General features: G+C 44.0%; 1 protein-coding gene across 6 annotated transcripts in view; it reads left to right on the top strand.

The window, feature by feature from the left end:
• Positions 1-25,413, top strand: part of DENND1B (DENN domain containing 1B) — a 271,030-nt gene that overhangs the window by 230,152 nt on the left and 15,465 nt on the right. For all 6 annotated transcript variants that reach the window (XM_027565776.1, XM_027565775.1, XM_027565777.1 and 3 more), the window contains 2 exons: positions 144-200; positions 1,046-1,153. In XM_027565776.1, the coding sequence (XP_027421577.1) occupies positions 144-200; positions 1,046-1,153 (165 nt within the window). The remainder of the gene's footprint in view (positions 1-143; positions 201-1,045; positions 1,154-25,413) is intronic.

The following is a 25,413-nucleotide window of genomic DNA, read 5'->3' as shown; positions in this document are numbered from 1 at the left end:
GAAAACAGAGTTTTAGATGATAGGTTCTTCTTTTTCTGTGTAACATGACAAGTTAGTAATTTTCATTCAGTGGGATCTTGTACACTTATTTCTTAAACTTGATGGAACTGTGCTGAGCATACACCAGTGTTGTCATTTTCCAGGCCAAGAATCACGCAAAGCAGGGGATAAAGGAGGTGAAGAGCAAGCTTAGACACAAGGTACGTCCAGAGCGTCTCATTCCACCTCAATTCCTGTGTTAGTGTGAAGCTTATCCTGCACAAATCACATGGGGTTTATGTTTTTAATGACTTTTGAAATGTGCTTAGCCCTTTGTTCAAGGATGCATTTTTCATAACAAGCCCCATGGCAGCTATCTGCCATTCTGTACACACCCCCCTGAACAATCTCTTTACCGTTTGCATATTTTATCACAGAGGTGGTGAGAGCTTCAAAGGTGCTTTAACTGGATGTATGTCTTCATAAAGTTGATTGCCTTGATATCAAAATTGAAATTCTTGCTTCAAGCTGAGACTTTTTTTTTTTTTTTAAAGATGATCTCTGGTGTAGAATTAAGGCAGGAATGTCATCATTGGGCTTTACCGGATCTTTCCAATAGTAGCTATTTTAAATTGAAGCATGTTCTTAATGTACAAAGGAGGTGTATTTGAATCTATGAATGTCACATATATGTGAATAGGTATAGGTATGTGTATATGTGTTTGAGTTGATTACATAGTATATTTTTGAAGATTTTATCAGTTACGTTTTAAATTTCTACCTCTGGAGAGAAGAAACTATTTAGAACTTTCATTGTAGTACTGGAGCGTGAATGGGCTTCATATAAACTTTATTCAAATTGTTCAAAAAAGTCAGAGATTATTTTGGAGGTTTTTAGTTCATGGTATATAAAAATGCATTTTCTTCCTAAAGAGCTTGTTTAAACTTACACTCCAGGTGTTAATTTTGTTATTTGCATCTGTCTCAGATACTGTCTATTAATTGAAAACCTTAGTAATGAAACGAGTACTTTAGAATAACCACTCGCGTATCCCTTCGGGTGCAGGAAAATGAGGACGACTATGGGACTTGTTCCAGTTCCGTGCAATACACGCCCGTTTACACGTTACACAGCGAGAGGGGAGCAAACCTAGCCAGGCGTAAGCTTTCCCAGGTGAGAGTATTTACTAACCTCCTGTCTCCCACAGTCTGATATTATGTTAATTTCAGTGATTTCTTCAGGAAGAATTTTGGACACACTGATTTTTTATTTTTATCATATGGTAAGAAATTCTGTGATGATGGTCAATATGAGTAGGCAGAGTCTGGGCAGGTGCAAAGGGCCTGTGAGCCCAGCGTCCAGGAACCAGTCTGCCGCCCGTCACTGGGTCGTGGCCTCATGGTGAGTGCGGGGAGACAGGGCCACGTGCGGTTGCCCAGGAGTGGGAGCAGCTTAATGACGGCTTCCTTTACTACAAAGTAAGGTGAAGCTCATACATGGGGATTTGACCACTAGAGTACTCTGTAGAAATTAAAACATGGAATAATGTATGTCTGTATTTTTCTAAAGTTAGATGTTTTGTTTGCTGTTAGTAGTTTAAAGCTTCTGCTTCCACCTAATGCTACTTCACGTACTGTCCTAAAGTAGGAATGTGTCCGGGATCAGAGCCGTGTGTGTGTGTCTCTGTCTCTGATTTTGCATCACAAGTGTGCTTTTGTAGGATTTTAAGAAGCAAAAACTGCACACACCACATCATACTTTAAGTGGTCTTAGAAAACTGCCTTTTGAAAGGAGTTTACAAGTGGATTAAAGTTAAGAAACCATTGAACTTGAAGCAGCTGCAAAGCTGCATTTATCACAGCCACCAGTTTACACATGAGGAAGCTGACTGCTGAATGGTCACATCGCTTGCCCAATGTCTTGTAATGAGTGGCCGGGCGGGATGGGCACTCACCTCCGTGCGCAGGTGGCTTCCCTGGCTCTCCAGACTCAGTGCAGTGCTCCCTGCGTCTTTGGGATGGGGAAGGGCCGCGAGGCTGTGCTCTAGAACCTCAGCCTTTGTAAAGAAGACTTGTTCGTTCAGTCATTCAACAGCTATTATGTATCAGGTACTTTCCTAGGTATTGTGGAAAAACTTAAAAGTTCTCTGCTTTAAGGGGCTGTTTTTATAACATACAAAATGCCTTCTCTATGATTTATGTGTTAAGCTTACATTGTCATACGTTTGTATGGCTCAATTGCAGTGTATTGGCAGTGAATGCTCGTTCTGTGACTTGAAACAAGCCTTTCAATGAAATAATTTTCTCACAGGGGTAGGAGCCTTTTCTGGCTCCCCCTGTTAACTGGAACACATTCATAAACTTGTAAATTAATGATGGATTTGCAATCCCCTTCTTAATTCTTCTCCCATAATTAGAACGTTCACTTCCCGTTTGTCTGTTCTCAAACTTTGATAGCTTAAAAGCTTAACCAAAATGTTTACTGCTTTAATGTTGGAGCACTTAGATCGTGTGTGTGTGTGTGTGTGTGTGTGTATAAAACACGATAGATTTTTGAATTCTTCTCTGATTTCTTTCGTGATCCATTGGTTGTTTAGTAGCATATTGTTTAGCCTCCATGTTTGATTTTTATAGCTTTTTCCTGTAATTTATTTTTAATCTCATGGTGTTGTGATCAGAAAACATGCTTGATATGATTTCAATCTTCTTAACTTTCCCAAGGCCCGCCTTGTGGCCCAGCACGTGGTCAGCCATAGAGAACGTTGCACCTGTGCTTGAGAAGAGCGTGCTTTTGGGTGGAATGCTTTTATTTATACTTCAGACCACCTGGTCTAACTGGTCATTTAAGGTTGATCTCCTGCCTGGATGTTCTGTCCATTGATGAAAGTAGGGTGCCAGAGTCCCCCGTTATTCCTGTTACTGTCGGTTTCTCCCTTTATGGTTGTTACTATTTCCTTATATATTGAGGTGCTCCTGTGTTGGGTGCATATATATTTACAATTGTTTTATCTCCTTCCTGAATTGATCCCTTGATCATTATGTAGTGTTTTTGTTGTTGTTGTTGTTGAACCTTACAACAGTCTTTATTTTAAAGTCTGTTTTGTCTGCTATGAGAATGGCTACTACAGCTTTCTTTTGATTTCCATTTGCATGGAATACCTTCTTCCATCCCCTCACTTTCAATCTATATGTGTCCCTAGGTCTGAGGTGAGTCTCTTGTAGACAGCATATATACGGGTCCTGTGTTTGTATGCGTTCAGCCAGTCTGTGTCTTTTGGTTGGACCATTTGGTCTATTTACGGTTAAGGTAATTACTGATATGTGTCTCCCTATTGTCATTAAGAAAGTGAAGAGGAACTCAAAAGCCTCTTGATGAAAGTGAAAGTGGAGAGTGAAAAAGTTGGCTTAAAGCTCAACATTCAGAAAACGAAGATCATGGCATCTGGTCCCACCACTTCATGGGAAATAGATGGGGAAACAGTGGAAACAGTGTCAGACTTTATTTTTCTGGGCTCCAAAATCACTGCAGATGGTGACTGCAGCCATGAAATTAAAAGACACTCCTTGGAAGGAAAGTTATGACCAACCTAGATAGCATATTCAAAAGCAGAGACATTACTTTGCCAACAAAGGTTCATCTAGTCCAGGCTATGGTTTTTCCTGTGGTCATGTATGGATGTGAGAGTTGGACTGTGAAGAAGGCTGAGTGCTGAAGAATTGATGCTTTTGAACTGTGGTGTTGGAGAAGACTCTTGCGAGTCCCTTGGACTGCAAGGAGATCCAACCAGTCCATTCTGAAGGAGATCAGCCCTGGGATTTCTTTGGAAGGAATGATGCTGAAGCTGAAACTCCAGTACTTTGGCCACCTCATGCGAAGAGTTGACTCATTGGAAAAGACTCTAATGCTGAGAGGGATTGGGGACAGGAGGAGAAGGGAACGACAGAGGATGAGATGGCTGGATGGCATCACTGACTCGATGGACGTGAGTCTGAGTGAACTCCGGGAGTTGGTGATGGACAGGGAGGCCTGGCGTGCTGTGATTCATGGGGTTGCAAAGAGTCAGACACAACTGAGCGACTGATGTGATCTGATCTGATCTGATTGTCATTAAGCATTTCAGGTTTGTTTTTGTAGGTCTTTTTCCTTCTCTTCCTCTTTTGTTCTCTTCTCTTGTGACTTGATCACCATCTTGAGTGTTGTGTTTGGGTTGCTTTTACTTTTCTGTGTGTATCTATTGTAATTTTGAGGTTTGTTGTTCCCGTGAGGTGTTGGTATAGCAGTCTATATATGTACAAGGTTGTTCTAAGTTGCTGGTCTTTTTCCAGCCTAGAGTTCTTTAGCATTTGTTGCAAAGTTGGTTTGGTGGTGCTGGATTCTCTTACCTTTTGCTTGTCTGTAGAGCTTTGATTTCTCCATCATCTCTGAATGAGAGCCTTGCTGGGTAGAGTATTCTTGGTTGTAGGTTCTTCCCTTTCATCACTTTAAATATATCGTGCCACTCCCTTCTGGCCTGCAGAGTTTCTCCTGAAAAATCAGCTGATAACCTTATGGGAGTTCCTTTGTATATTATTTGTTGTTTTTCCCTTGTTGCTTTTAACATTTTTTTGTCTTTCATTTTTGTAAATTTGATTACTGTAAATTTGATTACTGTTCTTGGCGTGTTCATTGGATTTATCCTGCCTGGAACTATGTGCGCGTCCTGGACTTTGTTGTGAAAAAAATATGGGAATCTTTGTTAACTGTAGGATGCTTTATGATAAAAAGAGAACACTTAAATTGGAGGGATGCTTATCTTAAATAAATTTAAATAAGTTTTAAATTAAGAAAATTACCTTTACTTCTCATATTTAATTTTTAAATCTTTGGGTTTTTTTTAACATGGCATATGCCAGCAAATTTGGAAAACTCAGCAGTGGCCACAGGACTGGAAAAGGTCAGTTTTCATTCCAATCCCAAAGAAAGGCAATGCCAAAGAATGCTCAAACTACCGCACAGTTGCAGTCATCTCACACGCTAGTAAAGTAATGCTCAAAATTCTCCAAGCCAGGCTTCAGCAATATGTGAACCGTGAACTTCCTGATGTTCAAGCTGGTTTTAGAAAAGGCAGAGGAACCAGAGATCAAATTGCCAACATCTGCTGGATCATGGAAAAAGCAAGAAAGTTCCAGAAAAACATCTATTTCTGCTTTATTGACTATGCCAAAGCCTTTGACTGTGTGGATCACAATAAACTGTGGAAAATTCTGAAAGAGATGGAAATACCAGACCACCTGATCTGCCTCTTGAGAAATTTGTATGCAGGACAGGAAGCAACAGTTAGAACTGGACATGGAACAACAGACTGATTCCAAATAGGAAAAGGAGTTCATCAAGGCTGTATATTGTCACCCTGTTTATTTAACTTATATGCAGAGTACATCATGAGAAACGCTGGACTGGAAGAAACACAAGCTGGAATCAAGATTGCTGGGAGAAATATCAATAACCTCAGATATGCAGATGACACCACCCTTATGGCAGACAGTGAAGAGGAACTCAAAAGCCTCTTGATGAAAGTGAAAGTGGAGAGTGAAAAAGTTGGCTTAAAGCTCAACATTCAGAAAACGAAGATCATGGCATCTGGTCCCACCACTTCATGGGAAATAGATGGGGAAACAGTGGAAACAGTGTCAGACTTTATTTTTCTGGGCTCAAAAATCACTGCAGATGGTGATGGTGACTGCAGCCATGAAATTAAAAGACACTCCTTGGAAGGAAAGTTATGACCAACCTAGATAGCATATTCAAAAGCAGAGACATTACTTTGCCAACAAAGGTTCGTCTAGTCCAGGCTATGGTTTTTCCTGTGGTCATGTATGGATGTGAGAATTGGACTGTGAAGAAGGCTGAGCGCTAAAGAATTGATGCTTTTGAACTGTGGTGTTGGAGAAGACTCTTGAGAGTCCCTTGGACTGCAAGGAGATCCAACCAGTCCATTCTGAAGGAGATCAGCCCTGGGATTTCTTTGGAAGGACTGATGCTAAAGCTGAAACTCCAGTACTTTGGCCACCTCATGCGAAGAGTTGACTCATTGGAAAAGACTCTGATGCTGGGAGGGATTGGGGGCAGGAGGAGAAGGGGACGATAGAGGATGAGATGGCTGGATGGCATCACTGACTCGATGGACGTGAGTCTGAGTGAACTCCGGGAATTGGTGATGGACAGGGAGGCCTGGCGTGCTGCGATTCATGGGGTCACAAAGAGTCGGACATGACTGAGCGACTGATCTGATCTGATTTTTATGATAATTTAATTAGAAAATATGTGACTGATTTCTGGTTTTGTTTTCTTTGAATTCCTAGAGACACAGTTTCTGATAGAGAAAATTATATTAAGTTATAGAAAACTTTACAGGATAATAGCTTTATATTCATTGCACACTTACCTTGAATAGTCATGGCGTTATCATAGTATCATTAGTATAGTTATCTGTATTCATTAATTGGCATTTTATGGTTTTCAGGTAGACATGACATGACATGACTTTAACAAAATTAAAAGAAGTAGGGCTTGTTCTTTTATGAATTATAGTTTTATTTTCCTTCTTGGTATATAAGAATTTGTTAAGCCAGCATATTTAGATTTATTGTGCAGATGCTGATAATGTCTGAATAACTATCTTTACTTTATGGGGGATAAATATGTGTTTCGGGTAATGTGTGCAGCCACTGTATATGTATGTATCTGTCCCATTTTACAAGTAGACACATATCTCTGTATATGTACTTTCACAGCTAAATTTTTTGTTTATATTTCTAACCACTTGCATCCCAGTATTTATTATAATTTCACCTTTTGATTGTATTTTTCTATAATTGAAGTTTGATTGTTTAGTTTTAGATTCACACACTAACAAAAGAGGTAAATTTTGAGCCCTTTGGCAGTTTTTTTCCTTGTTACTTTCCGCCCTTCCTATGTTTTCCCCAAAGCTGCCAGAATGCATGTTTTCTTGCAGTACTAATTTTACTTCTCTGAGCCAGTTAATTGTGCTCTGACATGATAGCCAACTTGTGGTCAGCAGCTTATCTGTAAAAGCAGACCATGGTACACTCTAGTTGAGACTGTCATCCAGCCCCGGTCTGAATTCTCTCTCTAATCTCATGGCATTAGGAAACACACACAACTGCACGTGGAGTAAGACAGTAGCAGGGCGTGTATCGTGAGGATCTCCCTGTTCCTTAGGACAGCCGAGTGCAGGAGTATGTGGGCCCCGGGCAGGATCCACGCGAGAGGCCTGGAAGAGCAGTCTCGGTCTCCCGCTCACCTGGTCTGTGCTCTGCACGTTTGATCACCGGGCCTTCTGTACATCAGCTTTCTCAGCTTCTCTGCCCCGTCACTGAGCTTGCAGGCCTTCAGTTCACACAACTTCGAGAAATGGACCACAGTTCCCAAGTCCACGTTCTTGCTGAAGAACATAATCCAGCACATGAAGAGCAGGCATTAGTCTTTGGCTCCATCTGCTCTCACCGTTGAGGGATGGGATGCGGGGAGACCATGTTACCAGGGGTGCTGGGAGGGTGTCTGTGAACGGAGAAGGGGTTCTAAGGATTGTGACGGTATCTCAAGGGATTTTTGCTATTTCTAATTGCTTTATAATGCTATTTTCCAAAAAGTCATCTTTGCAAAGAAAGAAAAAAGAACCATCTATATTTTGGGATTGTTAGAGGCTGGATCTTTGTCCCACAAACCTGAAGCTTGGTTAAGGTCAAGGTCAGCCTACCTGATGGGCTGCCGTGGTCTCCATTCTCCCAGGAGATGGGTCATGCACACAAACAGAAGGACCTTAGGGTACAGTATTTGCATTTGGGCACAGACATCCGGAGGGAGCAGGCCCCGTCTGCCGCTTTCTCTTTGTGGTCTGATGCTGCAGACGCTTCCTCAGTTCACTTCTTGGAGATCATCCAGCTTCATTGATGTAACCAAAATATGATGCAGTATCTTGTGGAGGAGACAGAAAGCTGATGCTAGAATCGTGTGTCTGTTACTCTGTGATGATTCCCCAAATCATCACGTCTCTCACACCCGGCCCTCCAAGTTGTAACAGTAGGATCTGAGCACATTAAGACTCTCAGTTAAATACAGAAGCAATTCTGAGAATGGTTAGATGTGGTAAAAGAAAGAATCTAGATATAAGTAAATATGTGAGAGACACTAACGTTTATCTCATTTACATTCTAATTATTTCCAACAGTAAATTAATATCTTACAAAGAATTGTGGAATAAAGAATTAAAATTCACTTAGATAAGATTCACTGCAGTGACCAAGTGTAGTAAGGAGCTAAGCCCCCTTCCTGTGCTTAGCCTCTGACATGAACAACAGGAAAAACCCCACAGCTCCCGTGATTCATAGCACACACAGGTTTAGAAAGCCTTCGAGCAGGCTCACGCCATCGGGGGACCTGGGACCGGATGCTCACAGTGGAGAGGGCGCACCCAGGGGAGACGGGCATCCCCGTTTGGAGAGACAGGGTCCAGTGCAGCCTCGTGATGGATGGGCGGGGCTCAGGCTCATCAGAGCCTCCCTCGGAAACACCCCCTCCCCGCTCCCAGCTTCCTGGCTGTGGCCTCTGCTTTCATGTGAGAGTTGAACTACTTAAAGACACAGAGAGGCTGCAAGCAGAAACAGCCCTGTTGCAGAATTCACTCTCTCCTCCCTCCTGTGCCTCCTCTCTCTCCTGTTAGTCCTGGCCTGTGCCTGGCAGCCTCTTCCATTAGAGTGTTCACATGATCAGGTTCTCTAAAGACTGGCTGGGTAGTAAATTCAGGTACCTGAAAGCAAGGTTCTCCAGAGACCTGTGGGATTTGGTGATCCAGATAATTTTGATGTTTTTACTACTGTTTCCCAAACCTGAGTTGTTACAGAGTTGAAGTGATACTGAAGTGTGCTCGAGCAGCCTTGGCAACCAGGAGGAGCAGGGGAGGTTCCTTGGTTAGCAGAGTGTGTATGTGTGTTTGTGTGTACGACAGGATTAGTTTAAAACTCCCAACAACCCAAGCGAGAGTGAGAACTGTTTTTTTTACCCGTGATTTTTCAGATCTAGAAACTGAGAGCATAGAGGTTAAGAAATGTGCCCAAAGTTTTACAGTATTAAATAGCAGAGCTGTTGTTGTTCAGTCGCTGTCTTGTCTGACTCCTTGAAGCCCCATGGACTGTAGCACGCCAGGCTTCCCTGTCGTTCACTATCTCCCAGAGTTTGCACAGACTCATGTCCATTGAGTTGGTGATGCCATCCAAACACCTTGTCCTCTGGATGGAAAAGCAGATGGACTGATTCTGGAGTGTGAGTCCCTGGCCACGACTCTCCTGCCTTTGCGTGGAGAGGGTGCTCACAGAGGAGGAGCTGTTCTTGACAGGGGTATGGACCTTACAGCCAGAAAGGCTTAACTTTGAGAAAGGTACTGGCATGTAGCATGGAGCCAAACACAACTCTGCAACTCCATGGACTGTGGTCCACCAGGCTCCTCTGTCCATGGGATTCTCCAGGCAAGAACACTGGAGTGGGTTGCCATTTCCTCCTCCAGGGGATCTTCTCTACCCAGGGATCCAACCCGTGTCTCTTGCGTCTCCTGATTTAGCAGGTGGATTCTTGCACCACTGCGCCACCTGGGAAGCCCCAAGCCTTAGTTTTTGCATTTGTGAAATGATAGTAATGATACACGCTATCTCCCTAGGATGCTGTGGCCATCATAGACAATGTATATAGAGTATCTGATACAGGAGGCACTGAACAATCGGCAGCTGTCTATTCGTACACAGACACGCTTGTCGAGCTTTAGGTCTTCTACAGCAGTGGTGCATCTGACTCTCTCCTCTCTCGGTGACTCCCAGAGTCACTAACAATCCTGCAGTCACGGTGGACCCTAGATTATCTGTCTTCATTCTAACTAGAGATGTCCTTAGATCCCAGTTCATGATTTGGAAAAAAATACACAGCTTTTTATTTATTTATTTATTTTGACCAAGAAATCTCTTGGCTTGTAAGTTCCTAAGACATTAAGTGTCATTTTATTGTCAGATTATCAATACAAAGAATGTGGACTTGACTCATCCACTCCTCGTCTGTTTGCTCATCCATTTGAGAAGACAGTCTCGACTATATGAAGAACCTCCTGTTTGCAGTTTTCCAGGCAGACTTGTGTAACTGCAACACTTTATCTTTGTCCATTTTTCAGAAGAGGAAAATGAGATTTGGGTCATTTAAATTCTAAGAATGTATTTTAAAGTAAAAAAAAAATCAAAATTTATAATCTGTGTGCTGTAGAAAAGAGCAGAAACTAAAATGTGTGTTGTTTAAAGCTTCTGTTACTTAGCTTAATTTTGAAATGGACTGTGAGTCTGTATCTACTCCCAGCAAACAGTAATTTGTGTGTTGGTCTGCTAATTAGTAGGGTTATTTCCCGTTTTGTTGATGAGGCTTAAATAAATGTCAAGGGTACAGCCATGGTGCTCTCCCAATTAGGCTTCCCGTTTATGAAACCCAGCCCTCTTCCCTTTTGTGTGCAGATGACAGTTCGGGCAGCAGCCCCAGCCTAACAGGGCTCCAGGGAGAGCCTCCTCCTCTGGTTTTACCGAGAACAGGCCCAGTCGTGTCCAGGGAGAATACGGCCACAGTCACGGCCGGAGCCGCGCTGTTCTCGACTGCAGCCCCACCTCCTTTCATGCGCTTCATTTTAGAACAAAACACTGCAGACTTACCGAACAATGTCTAGACCAAGTCTGTCATCTACAATTATGTTTAAAGTGCTGGCTTGTAAAAATTCATTGGAATTTCTAAGAATGAGAAATTAAGTCATATGCAAAATTTATATGAACCTAAGATACTGCTCCATATTTAATAATATTAGCCATTTTTAACTTCTCCAGTCATCGTAATGTGTGTTGTCTGTGTGCCTCACAGGTGTGTGCGCACACACGCACACACACACACACAACACTGGCCCAGGGAACAGTGAGCAGGAGTGTCGCCGTATGACGTGTCAGCCTTAACAGATGGATGGCCCTGAGCAAGCACAACCAGCACAGTAAAATCAGGCGAAAGTGGAGGTCGAGGCTTCCTGTTGTTCAGCCCCATTAAAACCCCGGCACATACTCCACTCTTAACTATTTCACGTCTGGGCTGAGTGGCAATCCCCTCAGGTTTATTTTCAGCCCATCTAGTTAATTATGTAAGAGCTGCGTGAGGAAGCATGACTGGAAGGTTATTTTTGCATTTGTACTGTAAGCTGTGTGACTGTTGACAAATACCCACGCTTGGAATGCACTCAAGACTTAAACCCAAACACAGTGTTTACAAATACACTCAACAGTCGTAATTCCTCCTAATGGACCAGCTACTATTAAATTAGCGGCCACTTACTCTGTTTTTCAAATACATTCACAGACTAGTAGTCCAAGATAGAAAAAGTTCTTTTGAGTGCAGAAATAAGGAAGATGTTTATGCCATAATATACAGTCTACATGATTTTCCGTTTTTTTTTTTTCCCTGTTATATAAGGTGATAAGGTACACTTCAAATGCAATTGCTGTCTTTTTGAGTCTTTATGTTTTTATTGGTTTGTAAGTCTTCCTGGTGGATTTGGAATACAGCACAGCAGCAGTGAGCCCATTTTATAATTGATGAGTAATGTAACCTCATCTTTAAAGAACGTGCTTAGAAGTTACATATGCCTTTCTGGCCTGTGGAGACTTACAGGTAAGGCATTTCAAAGCCACATTTCAGTTGAATGGGAATTTAAATCCCCGTGTGTAAGCATGTTTTAAATATGAGCAGGCAAGGTGGTTTACATTTTACACAGAGTAAATCTCATGTTTTAAAATCCTGCCAATGAAATCGTTTCTGTGAAATTAACAGGAAAAAATAAAAACTTAGATTCTCTTGCTTATTAGTCCCTAAGCTTAATGAATGGTGGGATATCCACACTAGTAGGGTGTGGCTTATAGTGTGTTTATGACACACTTTTCATCATTGAAATTCAGTAGAACCCAGGGATGAAATCAGTGCAATTAAGGACAGTGTTTCTTGCTCAAGTGACATAATAGATTTTAGAAAGTGACACACTTGTTGGGATCTTTGGAAAATACAGTCCACTGAATAGCTTTTCTTTATCTGTCAAGAAAGAAATGGCAGAGTCACTGGCTTAGAGGGAGGTAGCCTCTTGCTTCTTCTGGGCAAGAAAAAAGAGATTGTAAATCACAATGAGAAGAATAATTGTGACTTCAGGGGAAGGGGGAGGAACTGGGTTGTGAAGGAGGGCCAGGAATTTGGAAAAAATACTTAATATAAATCTTACCAAGAAATAAAAATAAGTTTAACCAAATAATGTTAAGCCAGAAAAACCATTAATTTTTTGTTTTTAGCACTCTGTTTACTTTGGTTCAGTACTGAGAATTGTGTTACTGTGATTAAGGTAAAATGTTGAATTAAAGTGATCAGAAAGGATTAGAGAAGTATTAAAGTCTGAGAGTTTCAAATGATAAAATATTTTTTAAAAATAGCTTAAGTGTGTTTCTACTAAAAGATGCCCATAAGAAGTACTGCCTACATGAATCATGGCTTAGCAGTCTTTGTCCTAAAGTTACTCTTTCACATAGACTTTCACATGGACTTCCCTGATAGCTCAGACGGTAAAGCGTCTGCCTACAATGCGGGAGACATGGGTTCAATCCCTGGGTCAGGAAGATCCCTGGAGAAGGAAACGGCAACCCACTCCAGTATTCATGCCTGGAAAATCCCATGGACCGAGGAGCCTGGTGGGCTGCAATCCATGGGGTCGCAAAGAGTCAGACACGACTGAGCGACTTGTGTGTGTGTGTGTGTGTGTGTGTGTGTGTGTGTGTGTGTGTGTGTGGCATCTATTTGGTCTAGTTTATAGCAATGTCACTAATCTATAAAATTGATATTTTAAGTTCAGTTTGAAAATTTGGGTACCCTATTGTTGATTTAAATAAAGCTATTTTTCTCTGTTGTTTTCTGTTGAAATAATATTAATTTTGAACATGTCAAATTTGATTACAGTTCACATCTGTGCCCCCACCCTCACCCCCAAAACCTCAGTTACCGGTGACAAGGGTGCCCTCTAGTGAGTTCACGTGATATTTTCTTTCCTTGAAGAACATGGTTGCACAGACGTAAGATCTGCTGCTCTCTTTTGGAGACACAGTCGAATACACACTTGAAAATTTTATATTGTCATAAAATTGTTCAAGAACATTATCTTCTCAAAGAAATAATTCAAAACCAACTCCTTATTTCACCAACTGGCCAGGACTTCATTTCTAAAATGAACAATACCTAGTATATTATAAAGACTTAGGTGACAATGTTCCCTGTATTCTGTGAGATCTTTTTAGGTTGAAATGTACCTTTTTAATGTTATCATTTTACTCTTCAGATTTATTGCCAAAATTGGCTGTGTCACTTATCACAGTCTTGAGACAAAAACAAAGATACATAAATTTATCTTGAGCTTAATCTTAAATTTAAATTGAGCTTCCCTCGTGGCTCAGATGGTAAACAATCCACCTGCCAATGCAAGAGACGTGGGTTTGACCCCTGGGTCAGGAAGATCCCCTGGAGAAGAAAGTGAAATCCCATTCCAGTATTCTTGCCTAGAGAATTCCATGGATAGAGGATCCTGGGGGGCTACAGTCCATAGGGTCACAAAGAGTTGAACACCACTGAGAGACTAACACTTCTACTTTCAGGACCATTCTAGAATTCACATCCGTAATCACACCTCAAAGATCTCTCTGTTGCCTTTAACTCTTTTCTTGTGAATCTTTAATTATTTTAAGGGCTTCTGGTGAAAATGACGACAGCTCTCTATTCCACATTTTACAGACAGATTCTTATTTTCGCCAGGCATCCTGCGGTACAGAAATGGTGGCTGTCTTCCCGTTTTGTGTGTAAGAACTGCTTTTCAGGTTGGTCAGAGATCAGCGTTCGCGTCCATGAAAAGAAAAGCCAGTCTTGTCTTCGTAGGGGTTCCTGCTGCTGCCGGTAGCATCCCCAGGAGAGAGAAACTGTCGGGAGTGTCAATAGATGTGCCGCTTCAGAGTATTATGGGACCTGATTATAATTGGAGCTGGATTTATGTCTGTTACACATGGTGCTATTTCCTGGTGCAGAACATAAAATACTAGCATAGTAGATAAATACCTTAACGAGTTACACAACAGGACTGCCTTATCTCAAAGTTCTTCACAGTCTTTCCAGTGCTCGAGTCTAACCCTGGCGATTGTGCCGCACTCTCATGCCTCTTGGCCTTCGTCAGGCTCTGACATTTGTAAAATAATGCTTTTGAAACCCAGATAGAATTGCAGATTCTGCTTAGAGTCTTGCTGCCCTCAGTACTGAAACCGTTTGGTGACTCCGCACATACACACACATTTATGCTTATTACGTGTGGGTACGGTGACCTGAGAAGTGCAGTCCAGCTACAGTTACTTTATAAATTAGATGTATTATTCCTTCACCATGTGCTTTTTACAAACATAGTTTATTAAGGTGGTTGGAAATATTTCTGCTAATCAGTGCCAACTTTTTAGCTGCTTGTTCTAGCTAGAATCATCATCTTCTCTTCAGCTGGTGAAAGCAATCAAATGCTAGGTTATATTGAAAATAGCGTGGACTCGCTGTGTGCCAAGAAACCTTTTAAAATGTGGAGCTATTGAACCCCTGTCAGCAAAAGTGAAATTGCAAATAGTTTGCCATTTATCAAAGGATTATTTATTAACTTATTTATTTAGCTTTGAGAATAATGTTTTAATAGTATTCTACAACCTCTTGTTTTTACACTAATCAATAATCTTTCAGAATGGAAAAGTTGCAAAATCTCTCTCAAAATTTGCCTCATGAAATATTAAAGAAGATAAAAATAATGAGACAATGTATTTAAAAATACTTATAGTGAACAAGTTACTTGGTATTTGGACAGTCCTAAAAAGCTGGTCTAATTGTTCACAGCCATGTTGCGTGTGAGCTCAGGACAAGACCCTCACCCAGTAACCATGGTGGGGAGAGAGGGGCCTTTAGCCGGTGAGGCCATTGGAAAGGTTTTCACGTCATCTCTGATCAGCCCTGGAGAGGCGAATTCTAAAGCACTGTGTTTCTACAAGATATTGAGACACTTTTGCCAAACTGAAGTTCCTAAAGAAAGTCAGAACCACCTGAGGGAACTTGCTGACATCAGTAAAAGGACTTCTGTCCCAGGGTCTGTTCTGAATTCAAATTATTCTGTCTCTGAAATCTAATGCGACGATTTCTTTGGTCTAATTCTAGAGTGGTCCTCAACTTAATAACGATGTTAATTAAAGTAAGCATCCATGGATGCAGTTAGTACTGTAGGGTGGGCCAAGTGTGGACAGCTCCCTCGTGGAGTGTGTATCACATTCAGATCCACAGAAAGCGACCTGAGTACCTGCAGTGGCTGGTTTACAGCCTCCAAGGTCCTGTGCTTCTTCTGATCTCCGCCACGTGCTCGGACTGGGTCACTTGCCTCCGTTGATGACCTGTAAATGACCGTCATAGGCCAACTCAGACAGACGCTCCTTCACCGGCCTGTTTACTCCTCCTGTTCACACCTTAACATCACCCTCCTCGCTGACCAGGAACACCCCATGTGGGAGTGTCAAGATCTCAAGTTTTGGAGTATTACAGACCTGGATGGGAAACCGGAAGGACCGGAAGACCAGGAAACCGGCCTGGCCTCTCACGTGGCACTTGAATTTGAGCCACTTTCCTACCCTCTTCTAGCCTCTTAGCCTTAGCGTCGGTACAACGAAGCTACCTCTGTTCACGCCCACATAGATCCCCTGCAGAAATTCCAGTTAGTGCCGTGATGGAGCCTGTTCTTACAGCACCTCTGGATGCTTGCTAAGTACAAGGGGGTGCTGTCCTGGCCCGCCTGCGACTGCAGCGCCTCCCCAGGCGCAGCCAGCAGCCGCCCGTGTGGGGAGTAGGACTTGGACCCGCTGAGGGTCCCCCGCGGCCCTTGGCTCTTCTCTAGTTTGTGTTTGTTAATCCCTCCCCCCCTGTCCCTTTGTGATTCGGTTTGTGTTTTCCGTTTGAAGTTTCGTACACGCGCGTGGTGGGACGTGTTTACCACATTAAGGTTAGTTCACATGTCCCTCGCCTCACGTTAACTGCCCTTCACTTACTGGGGTGATAGTGAGGATCCCTCTTGCAGCTTTCAGGTACCCAGCGAGGCACTGCGAACTGTGGTCCCTCTGCTCTGTAAATCCCTGGCCTTGCTCATCTGGTAAGGGCAGGTTTGTAACCTTTGACCACAGCTCCCCAGCAACCCCTCCACCTGGTTCCCAGCCCCGGTAACCAGCGGGCTACTTTCTAAGAGTTGAGCTGTTTTAGGTTCCGCATGTAAATGAGGTCATGCAGTGTTTGTCTTTCTCTGTAGGACTGACTTAGCATAACGCCCTCCAGGTTCATCCGCGCTGTCACAAATAGCAGGATTTCGTTCTTTCTATGGCCTAACGGTATCCCACTGCATACATAAGTACGGCATTTTCTCTTGTCTGTTCATCCACCGATGGACACTTGAGTTGTTTCTGTATCTCAGCTGTTGAATAGCACTGCGGTGAACATGGGGATCTCTACAAGACAGTGATGTCACTTCCTTCTGATAATACCCCGGAGTGGGGCTGCTGCTCACACGGGGACTGGTTTCAGTCTTTAGAGGAAACTCTGTGCTGTTTTCTGTTATTGCTATGCTGACTTCCATTCCCACCAACAGTGGGAAGGGCTCCCTTTTCTCCGCGCCATCCTTCAGCTTTTGTTTCCTCCTTTCTCTTTGATGATGGTCCTTCTAACAGGCGTGAAATGACATCTCACTGTGGTCATGATTGGCCTTTTCCTGATGACGGGTGATGTTCAACACCTCCTCAAAGCACTTCATGGCCATTTGTCTGTCTTCTTTGGAAAAATGTCTATTCAAGTCGTCTGTCCATTTTCTAATCAGATATTTATGACTTTTGCTATTGTTATTGTTCGAGTTGTATGAGTTTCTTATATATTCTGTATATTAATCCCTTATCAGATACATGATTTGCAAATACTTCTTTCCATCCCATGAGAGTGGGGAAACTTTGATTTTGTTGATGATTTATTTTGCTGTGCAGAAGCATTTTAGCTTGATGTAGCTCCACTTGTTGATTCTGCTTTTTTTGCTGGTGCTTTTGGTGTCATATCCAAAAAAATCATTGTCAAGACTAGTAACAGGGGGCTTTTTCCCTATGTTTTCTTCTACTCTCTGAGTACTTACAGTTTCACATCTTACATTTAAGTCCTTAACCAATTTTGAGTTAATTTTTTGAATGTGCCTGTGTGCCAAGTTGCTTCAGTTGTGTCCGACACTGTGCAACCCTAGGGACCGTAGCGACCAGGCTCCTCTGTCCATGGGATTTTCCAGGCAAGAACGCTGGAGTGGGTTACCATGCCGTCCTCCAGCAGGTCTTCCTGACTCAGGTATCAAACTCATGTCTCTTATGTCTCCTGCATTTACAGGCAGGTTCCTTACCACTGGCACCTCCTGGGAAGCCATTTTGTAAGTGATATCAGGTTAAATTCAGGCAATTTCATTCTTTTTCATGTGAATATCCAGTTTTCCCTGCACCACTTATTATACAGTAAGTACTCTTGACTCCTTTGTTAAATGTTACCTGACCATAAGTGCATGAGTTTATATCCAGGCTTGTGATTCTGTTCCATTGATGTATGTATCCTTCATACTAATACCATACTATTCTGATGACTGTAGTTTTGTAATAAAGTTTGAAACCAGGAAGTCCAGCTTTGTTAGCTCAGTTTTATTCTTTCTAAGGCCGATTTGGTTACGTGGCATCTTTTGTGGTTCCATGTACGTTTTAGGATTATTTTTCCAGTTTTCATAAAAAATGGCATTGGCATTTTCATAGTAATTGCATTGACCCTATAGATGGCTTTGGGTCATATGAATATTTTAGAAATATTGACTCTTCATGTCCATGAACACAGGATATATTTCCATTTATTTGCATCTTTCTCAATTTATTTCATCCATGTGTTAAAGGTTTTGTTGTATAGATCGTTCACTTCCTTGGTTAAATTTATTTCTTTGTATTTTATTGTTTTTGATGCTATTGTAAATGGCATTGTCTTTTTTCAGAGAGATCATTGTTAGTGTATAGAAATGCCAGTTTAGATCATTTTTATTTACCTGTTTCAAATTGCTTGTGAGCCCAAAGAATGCTTTATTTTTTATATCATATAACCTTTTACATCTCTGTTGTTCAACTTAACTCTCATAGATTCCATCTCTCTGCTGTCACCCCATCCGTTTATGCGCATTGTCCTTCTTTTTGGTTTTCAGTTTTTATGTGTAGTGGTTGTTGAGTGATGGGCCCCCTGTGTGAAAAAGCAGTAGAGGAAGTTAAATAGTACTCACACCCAGAAATGCTGTGATGCCATCCGTCAGAGGTGGGGTCCACCACAGGTTGAGCTGGGCGGGGTTTTGTGTTGACGTCATCCCCTGAAGTGGCTGCCGTGGGTGGGGTACTTCCTGTGGAGTACTTCCTGTGGAGTACCTGTGGAGTACTTCCTTCCCGTGGAGTACTTCCTGTGGAGGTGCTGGAGGGGTTTCTGTGTTCCTCCTTCACTCTCAGCTGTCAGCAGTCCCTCTCCTGAGCCACAGAACAAGTCTCTCTCGATGTTTGCACGCCTCCCTCAGCAGTTAGTGTGTGTTGCTGACCAGACACGTGGTCCTAACCCCAGGGGTTTTCTGTGCTCTGGTCCGGCTTTGGTCTTCACAGGTCACACCCCCTGGGGCCTGGGTGTGGGGCCTTCTCAGCAACCCCCCTTCCTCCCCATGGTGGACACACCCCCTTTCTCTCTAACTGTTCCTGGGCAGTTTGTGGGCTGCCTGCCCCTCGCTCGTGGGGGTGGACTTCTGCTTGGCGTCCATGGAGACCCTGTTCCTAACAGGCCCTGCTCCTCCCCCGGCGTGCCTGTGCTTCTTCTGTGCCTCCCCCCTGGCCTTGGGGCTGAGGCTGCTGCTGTGTGTAAGCCAGTGATCCTCAGTGGGGCTTCCTGCTTGTCTCCTGCAGGCCCACACCCACAATGGAGCTCTTCCACACTCTGGTCTTGCCCAGTCTTTCTCCTCAGCATCGGGCGGTCAGGTTCCCTGATAAGGCAAATGAAATTACACGGTGTTATCTGTGGAGAAGAGCTTGTGAGCACAAATGCCCCTTGTCATTGAGACTCCCAGCTCTTCCAGATGAACGTGTTAGTCCACTCGTGGTCTTTATTACATTTGAGCATATTTCTTCTCCCGTTTATATGCCAGCTGCCCTTCTGTGTGTGTGTGTGTGTGCGCGCGTGTACGCGCTTTGCCAAGGATGAAATAGATCCTGTCTCTTATCTCTCCTTGGAGGGGCTTGTAACTTTATGGAATTCATTTTACTGGTTGCCTTACAACTCAGCATTCTGATAGGTTTAAGAAAGAATTTATTTTTTTCTTCAAATATCACCCAGCCTTTTCTTATTGTTGTGGTAGGAATTGGCATTCTTTTTCACTGCTTTTTGCATTCAAAATGGAAGTGGAGTTAGAAGCAAAATGAATTGGAAGATACAATTCTTGGTCTCCAGAACTTGGTAAGGCAGGAACGTACTCACAGAACACTGCTTTTATGAGAGAGTGTGTATCAGGTGACAGCTGAGTGACAGAGAACGAAGTGGATAAAGCTGGCAGAGAGGGCAGGGTGGCTGTGGACTGGGAGGCTGGCGAGAGGCTCACAGATGTATCTGGCCCAGAGTCTTTCCTCCTGAGCTAGTCTCACGTTACACTCACCTGCTCAGTAATAGAATTCTGGTACTTCTGTTCCACTGTGTCTCTTTACATGCTGTGCTTAGTCACTTCAGTCATGTCCAACTCTGTAACCCCATGGACTGTAGCCCGCCAGGCTTCTCTGTCCATAGGATTCTGCAGGCAAGAATCCACTGGAGTGGGTTACCATCCCCTTCTCCAAGGGATCTTCCTGACCCAGGGATTGAGCCAGTGTCTCCTGCATTGGCAGGAGCACCACCCGGATAATAAAAAGCCCTTCATCACCAAATTCATGGGATATCACCAAACACATATCTTGCTGAAACCTTCCAGTTTACTTTCCTGCCCTGACAGAAATATCTTTGGAAAAGTCTGTTAAATCTCTTTATCTCTTCACCCTGCTATTTCATCTACCTGGACAGTCGCATTGTTGATTCTCTTGTAACTACTACCTGTTTTTAAATTGAGGTTAAGACTTGCCGTTTTAAGAAAGTCTTTCTCAGGTTAATTCTCAGACATTTGTTTTTTCTGAGTCTCCGAGGACAGACTTATCTAGCGTAATTATAATGAAGAGCACCGTTCAGGGAGCCAGGACACCGCCTTAGCTCGGTCACTAATTGTCTGATCTTACTCAAGATATGTTACTTCACTAAGGTTTTGGTTCCCTGATACGCAAAGTAGGGAAAGGCTTGCCGAAGTGTGTGGTAAAGCAGGTATTTAAAGCATGATCAATAACACATCTAACACAGTTAAGTCACGAGTAAGTCACTTAACTCTGTGCTGCTTTTACCACCTGTAAAAATTACAACATGCGTGTTTTTAAGCCTCTTTTCCAATTGCAGACTGCCGTGTATTTTTAAGGTATCGCCATTGCAATTCTGTATAGTTGTCTCTTTATAGTTTATTCCCGTATTTCACGCAGGTAATTTTTTGTCTTAGGCTGCAGAATACGTAAGCCCAGGAGGTGCTGCCGACTTGGGAAAAGCCAAGTCACACTCTGGACCTCAGTCACTTCAACTCTAAAATGGGGACAGTACTACAAAGAGTACCTGCTTTCAGAAAACTCATATATTACAAGCATCTCAATTTTACAGACTCTGAAAACTTGTATTTTCCTACTCGTCTGCCTCCATCACTTATTTATCCCTAGCCCCTCGGCCCCCTGCGGGTTTCAGCTGACCCAGCGTTTTGCCTTAGTATTAGACCTGTCCGCCATCTAGTGACGGAAATGGTCACTGCAGGGCAGCAGCCTCCTGTGCATAGGGTCGGATCCTCGCTGTGTGCTCTGACGTGCTTTGGGGGAACCATCGTCTTGCTGCAGCTGAGCCAGACACCTTTCTCGAGGCCTCATGAGACGTGAGGCTTGCTGGAGCTGTAAGCTGACCCCTACCTCTGTCTTCTCCTGTGACTGCTCTTCCTGCTGGTCTTCCCCAGCCCCTTCTCTGTGTCTCACTTGAGGTCTCACCAGAGGCTGAGCTTCTCTAATAGGATATCTTCTCTAATAAATTTCATTCCACACTGGTAACCTTTTTTTTTTGTTTGTTTTGCATTAACTTACTATTTTTTCACATTTTTAGTAAGCATCCCTTCTATACAAGTAAATGTTTTGACATATACAGGATATATACTTTATATTTTAAATTTCCTTGTGAGAAAATTTTGATTTTGTAATTATATGTGTTCAGAACTTACCAGTAGGATTGTGAATGAAGAGGTGGGACATCCAGTTCCCCATCTTATTTGTAATTCTTTGCATCAGAGGGATGTGAAATTCTGCTAATTTTGTTCCCTTGTGATGCCTTTTTGCATCTAGAAATGTACCCTTTCTTGTGTAGAACTGGCTCTCATGACAGCTGCGAATGCCAGCAGTTATTTGCTCGTTTGCACAGCCTCCGGGGCACTGGTGGGTGACCATGGGTCTGTACAGCTCAGGGGGACTTTGAGACCTCCTTGTTGATCGCAGAGTTTACCTTTACTTAAAGGACGTAGTCACAATCCTGTGTTGTTAGTACTGTTCGTCTGCTGACAGCACCTACTTATTAGGAATGTTACAATTGGACGTGAGTAATGATCAGTATTAATGGCACTTAATAAGTTTTCATCTGTGATCAAAACGCTGAGAGCAGTTATATCCGTGGAAGAGTGTGTTGATATTTGTAGGTGCTTTATTGCATTCAGTATTCAGCATGTTCATCCTTTTAAAAAAATCTCGAGAGGCAGGAACATCGTCTTCTCTTGTGTGCCTCGCAGCACAGAAGACGGTAGCATGCGTGCAGCGGGTGCTTAGTGGGTGTTTGTGGCATGAAGAGATGCCGAGAGTGTTTTCAGTGAGGTGGGGTAGCTGCTTGCCTCCATGGAGCACAGAGCGGCTTTCAGGACGTCCCCGGAAACAGTGAGCGGCTTTCCGCTGCCCTCCATAATCAGGGTCTGAAAGGCGGGGTCTGTCCCCGCCCACTCCTCCCTGCTGGGCCTCTGATCCCCCTACTTCCTGTGACCTGCCTGAAACTTAGCTTCGTCCAGCCTTGCGCCTTCTTAGTATGCACCTGCCATCTAGTGGTCAGCAGGGTACCTGCAAGGCCAGCGTGCCCTTCAGTAACCCTGTGCTCGACCCAGGCTCTGACCCCTGGGACACCATAAGCATCTTGGAGTCCATTGTGTCGGCCCTGGCTGGCCCTCCACAGAGCCTCTGTATGTTTTACTTCCTCTTCTTATCACCTACTTAATTCCTACTGACCTTTCAGAGCTCAACTCAGACATTCTTCATGCGAAGCCATGCCTTGGTCTCCCTGATGAGGTCAGATTCCTCACTGCAGCCATAATTTAGTACCAGCTCCTGTGGTCATCCTGGTAGGCTTATTTTATTCAATTTAATTCACATTTCCTTAACTAGATCACAGTCTCCACAAGAGCAAGGAGCCCTGTTCTCAGTCGTCCTCATACTGGCATGTAGCCCAGTGCCTGGTGTCCTTCCAAAGGAGTGTTTCTCTAAGCTTTGCTGAATTAATGAGCGTAACACTTGTAGATGCTGAAGGTGCCCACGTCAGCCGCTTAGCACGGTGCCGTCATTTCTGCATTTCGTGTTTTCTTATCACGAGAAGTCAGGCACAACTTAGCGAGAGTGGGGTATGACCGAACAACTGCATGGAACTGTTTTCTTATCAGTTTAAAATTAATTGAAGTACTCAGCCAAAACTACCTCCCTCCTATGGAGGTATTCACTTACCCAGGAGACACTAATGGCCCGATTTAAAAAACAGTTTTTTATTAAAGGGTCGAATTATAACTCCCTTGTTTTTGGCTCATTAGCTAATGAGAAAACCAGTAAGATGCAAAAAGCTGGTCGGGTAGTCCATAGAACAGAGACATAGACAGTCAGGAGTCCTGAGACATACGTGCTAACAGACACCAGAACCACCCCTGTCTGCACCACAGCAACTGCAGCTCCACGGGGCGGGCATCTCTGTGGACAGGAGGCATTCCTGCCACCATCAGGCCTCCGCCAGGTGCCTCCGGCAGCCGCGAGGTTATAACCGGAGCCTGTGGACGCTGCAGACCTCCGGAGCGTCTGGCTAGCCTGCCGTGAAACGCCTGACAGCACCCCTAACGGTCCTGGGAAAGCACACCAGCAATCTGGGCCACTCCAGGATCCTTTAACAGCTTTCCTGACAGTCTCCCCACGTGTGATTATCATGACCTCAGAGATTATTCTCAATCACAAAAAGACGGCTGTTTTGTTAGATTTAACCTGATTATTTACGTGAGAGCTTTGTGAACCTAGAGTCATTCGGTGTAGACCAGCTAAGGCCACAGAATCTAACTTCTTTCTGGAAGTTTTCATGAGAAGTGTCAGATTGGGCCAATGAAAGTCTCTGTTTATGTGCTACCTGAAGGTTAGGAAACTAAGCCCAAGAAAGCTTTCTCCCCGGTAAAAATACGTTTCACCTGAAACAGTGACAGATTGGGGTGAATTCCTCTTGAGGTCCTCTGGTCCAGTGGGCAAGGCACCTTTGAGGCTGTGAGGCGGGGACCGTGCGGGCCTCCGGGAGGCAGGGGCGTCCACAGGCGTCAGCTCCATACGTCTACAGCCCATGGTCCGCAGCGGTGGCTTCAGATAAGGCCTTGGCCGCACAGTCCATGCAGTTGAGTCCTGGGAGGGTCGTTAGTGACAGTGAAAGACACAGAGCCCTGTAGGCTAGGATCGGGCGAGCACACGCACACAGGGTCTCCTCAGCATCATCCAGATAGTGCTGACAGGACCCGCCGCCATCTTTAGCTCCTTTCTAAGTCTTCTGCAGATTTCCTGACACTGTGTGGACCCCACGCGGCGTGGCCCTCAGGGGCTGAGAGAGAAACGAGCGATGGGCCTGCCCTTGGGGACCAGGCTGTCAGACACACGCACGCCCGGGAGGGGAGATGGTTGGAAGTGTGCGGAAGAGGAGGTTTACCCTGAAGCAGTGAGGAGCCACTGAAGGGTTCCTTTGAGGAGGAGGGGGGCGGCGGCGTGTGTGCCTTGATTTATTCTTTTCACTGCAGGATAGCTGCATTACAGCGTCGTGCTGGTTCCTGCCGTCAGCAGCGTGAATCAGCCGTGCGTGTGTCTGTATGTGCGTCCCCTGCCTGCAGGGCACCCCCTTAGGTCGTCGCGGGGTGCGCGCTGGGCTGTCTGTGTCACATACTGGTCCCCAGCGGCTCTGTTTCACATGCAGTTGTGTATGTATGTTGGTGGTACTTTCTCTGTTCATCCCACCCTCTTCCTTAAGCCCCTGTGTCCACAAATTTGTTCTCTACATCTCCGTCCATATTTCTTCCCTGCAAATGGGTTCATCCGTACCATTTTTCTGTTTATAGATCCCATAAAGATGTGTTAATACATGATGATTGTTTTTCTGCCTTCACTCTGCACAGCAGGTTCTCGGTTCATCCACCTCAGTTTGTGACTGACTTATATTAGTTCCTTTTTTATGGCCGAGTCCTATTCCATCGTTGTCTATGTACCACAACTTCCGTATCCATTCGTCTGCCAGTGGAAATCTAGGTTGCTTCCATGTCCTTGTTACCGTAAATAGTGCTGCAGTGAACATCGGGGTGCATGTGTCTGTTTGAATCATGGTTTTCTCAGGGTATATGCCCAGTAGTGGAATTACTGGGTCATATGGTAGTTTTTAAAAGATGTCTCTGTCAGCAGTTCAGAGACTGTTGCTCTACAAGGCAAGAGGAAAGAGGTTTAGATGCGGGTGTTAAGTTACAGATTTACACACGAGAGTGGATGTGTCTTGACAGAGATAGTGGGGTTGAGAGAAGGGGACCGGCATTAAGTGGGGGCTGGAAGGCAGGGGCACCTTCTGTGCAAAGGCCCCACGTGCAGTGACACCAGCAGGCATCAGGCGCTGGGAGGTGGGGCCTCGGTGACGTCTTGTGGGTCAGAGCAGAGGGAACCAGGTGTACACGCAGAAACTGTCGTTTCAGGCTAGTAATGCTCCCCAGACGTAAGAGGAACAAAACACAGGACTACAGTCTGCTTTCTTTTGTCAATAAGTTAAAGAAACCTTGCAATTATTAGTAGTACCCCGATCAAAAA

Source organism: Bos indicus x Bos taurus, chromosome 16 (assembly GCF_003369695.1).
Source record: "Bos indicus x Bos taurus breed Angus x Brahman F1 hybrid chromosome 16, Bos_hybrid_MaternalHap_v2.0, whole genome shotgun sequence".
Lineage (NCBI taxonomy): Eukaryota > Metazoa > Chordata > Mammalia > Artiodactyla > Bovidae > Bos > Bos indicus x Bos taurus.
Note: the sequence above shows the minus strand (reverse complement) of the source record. Positions and strands in the feature narration are given on the sequence as shown.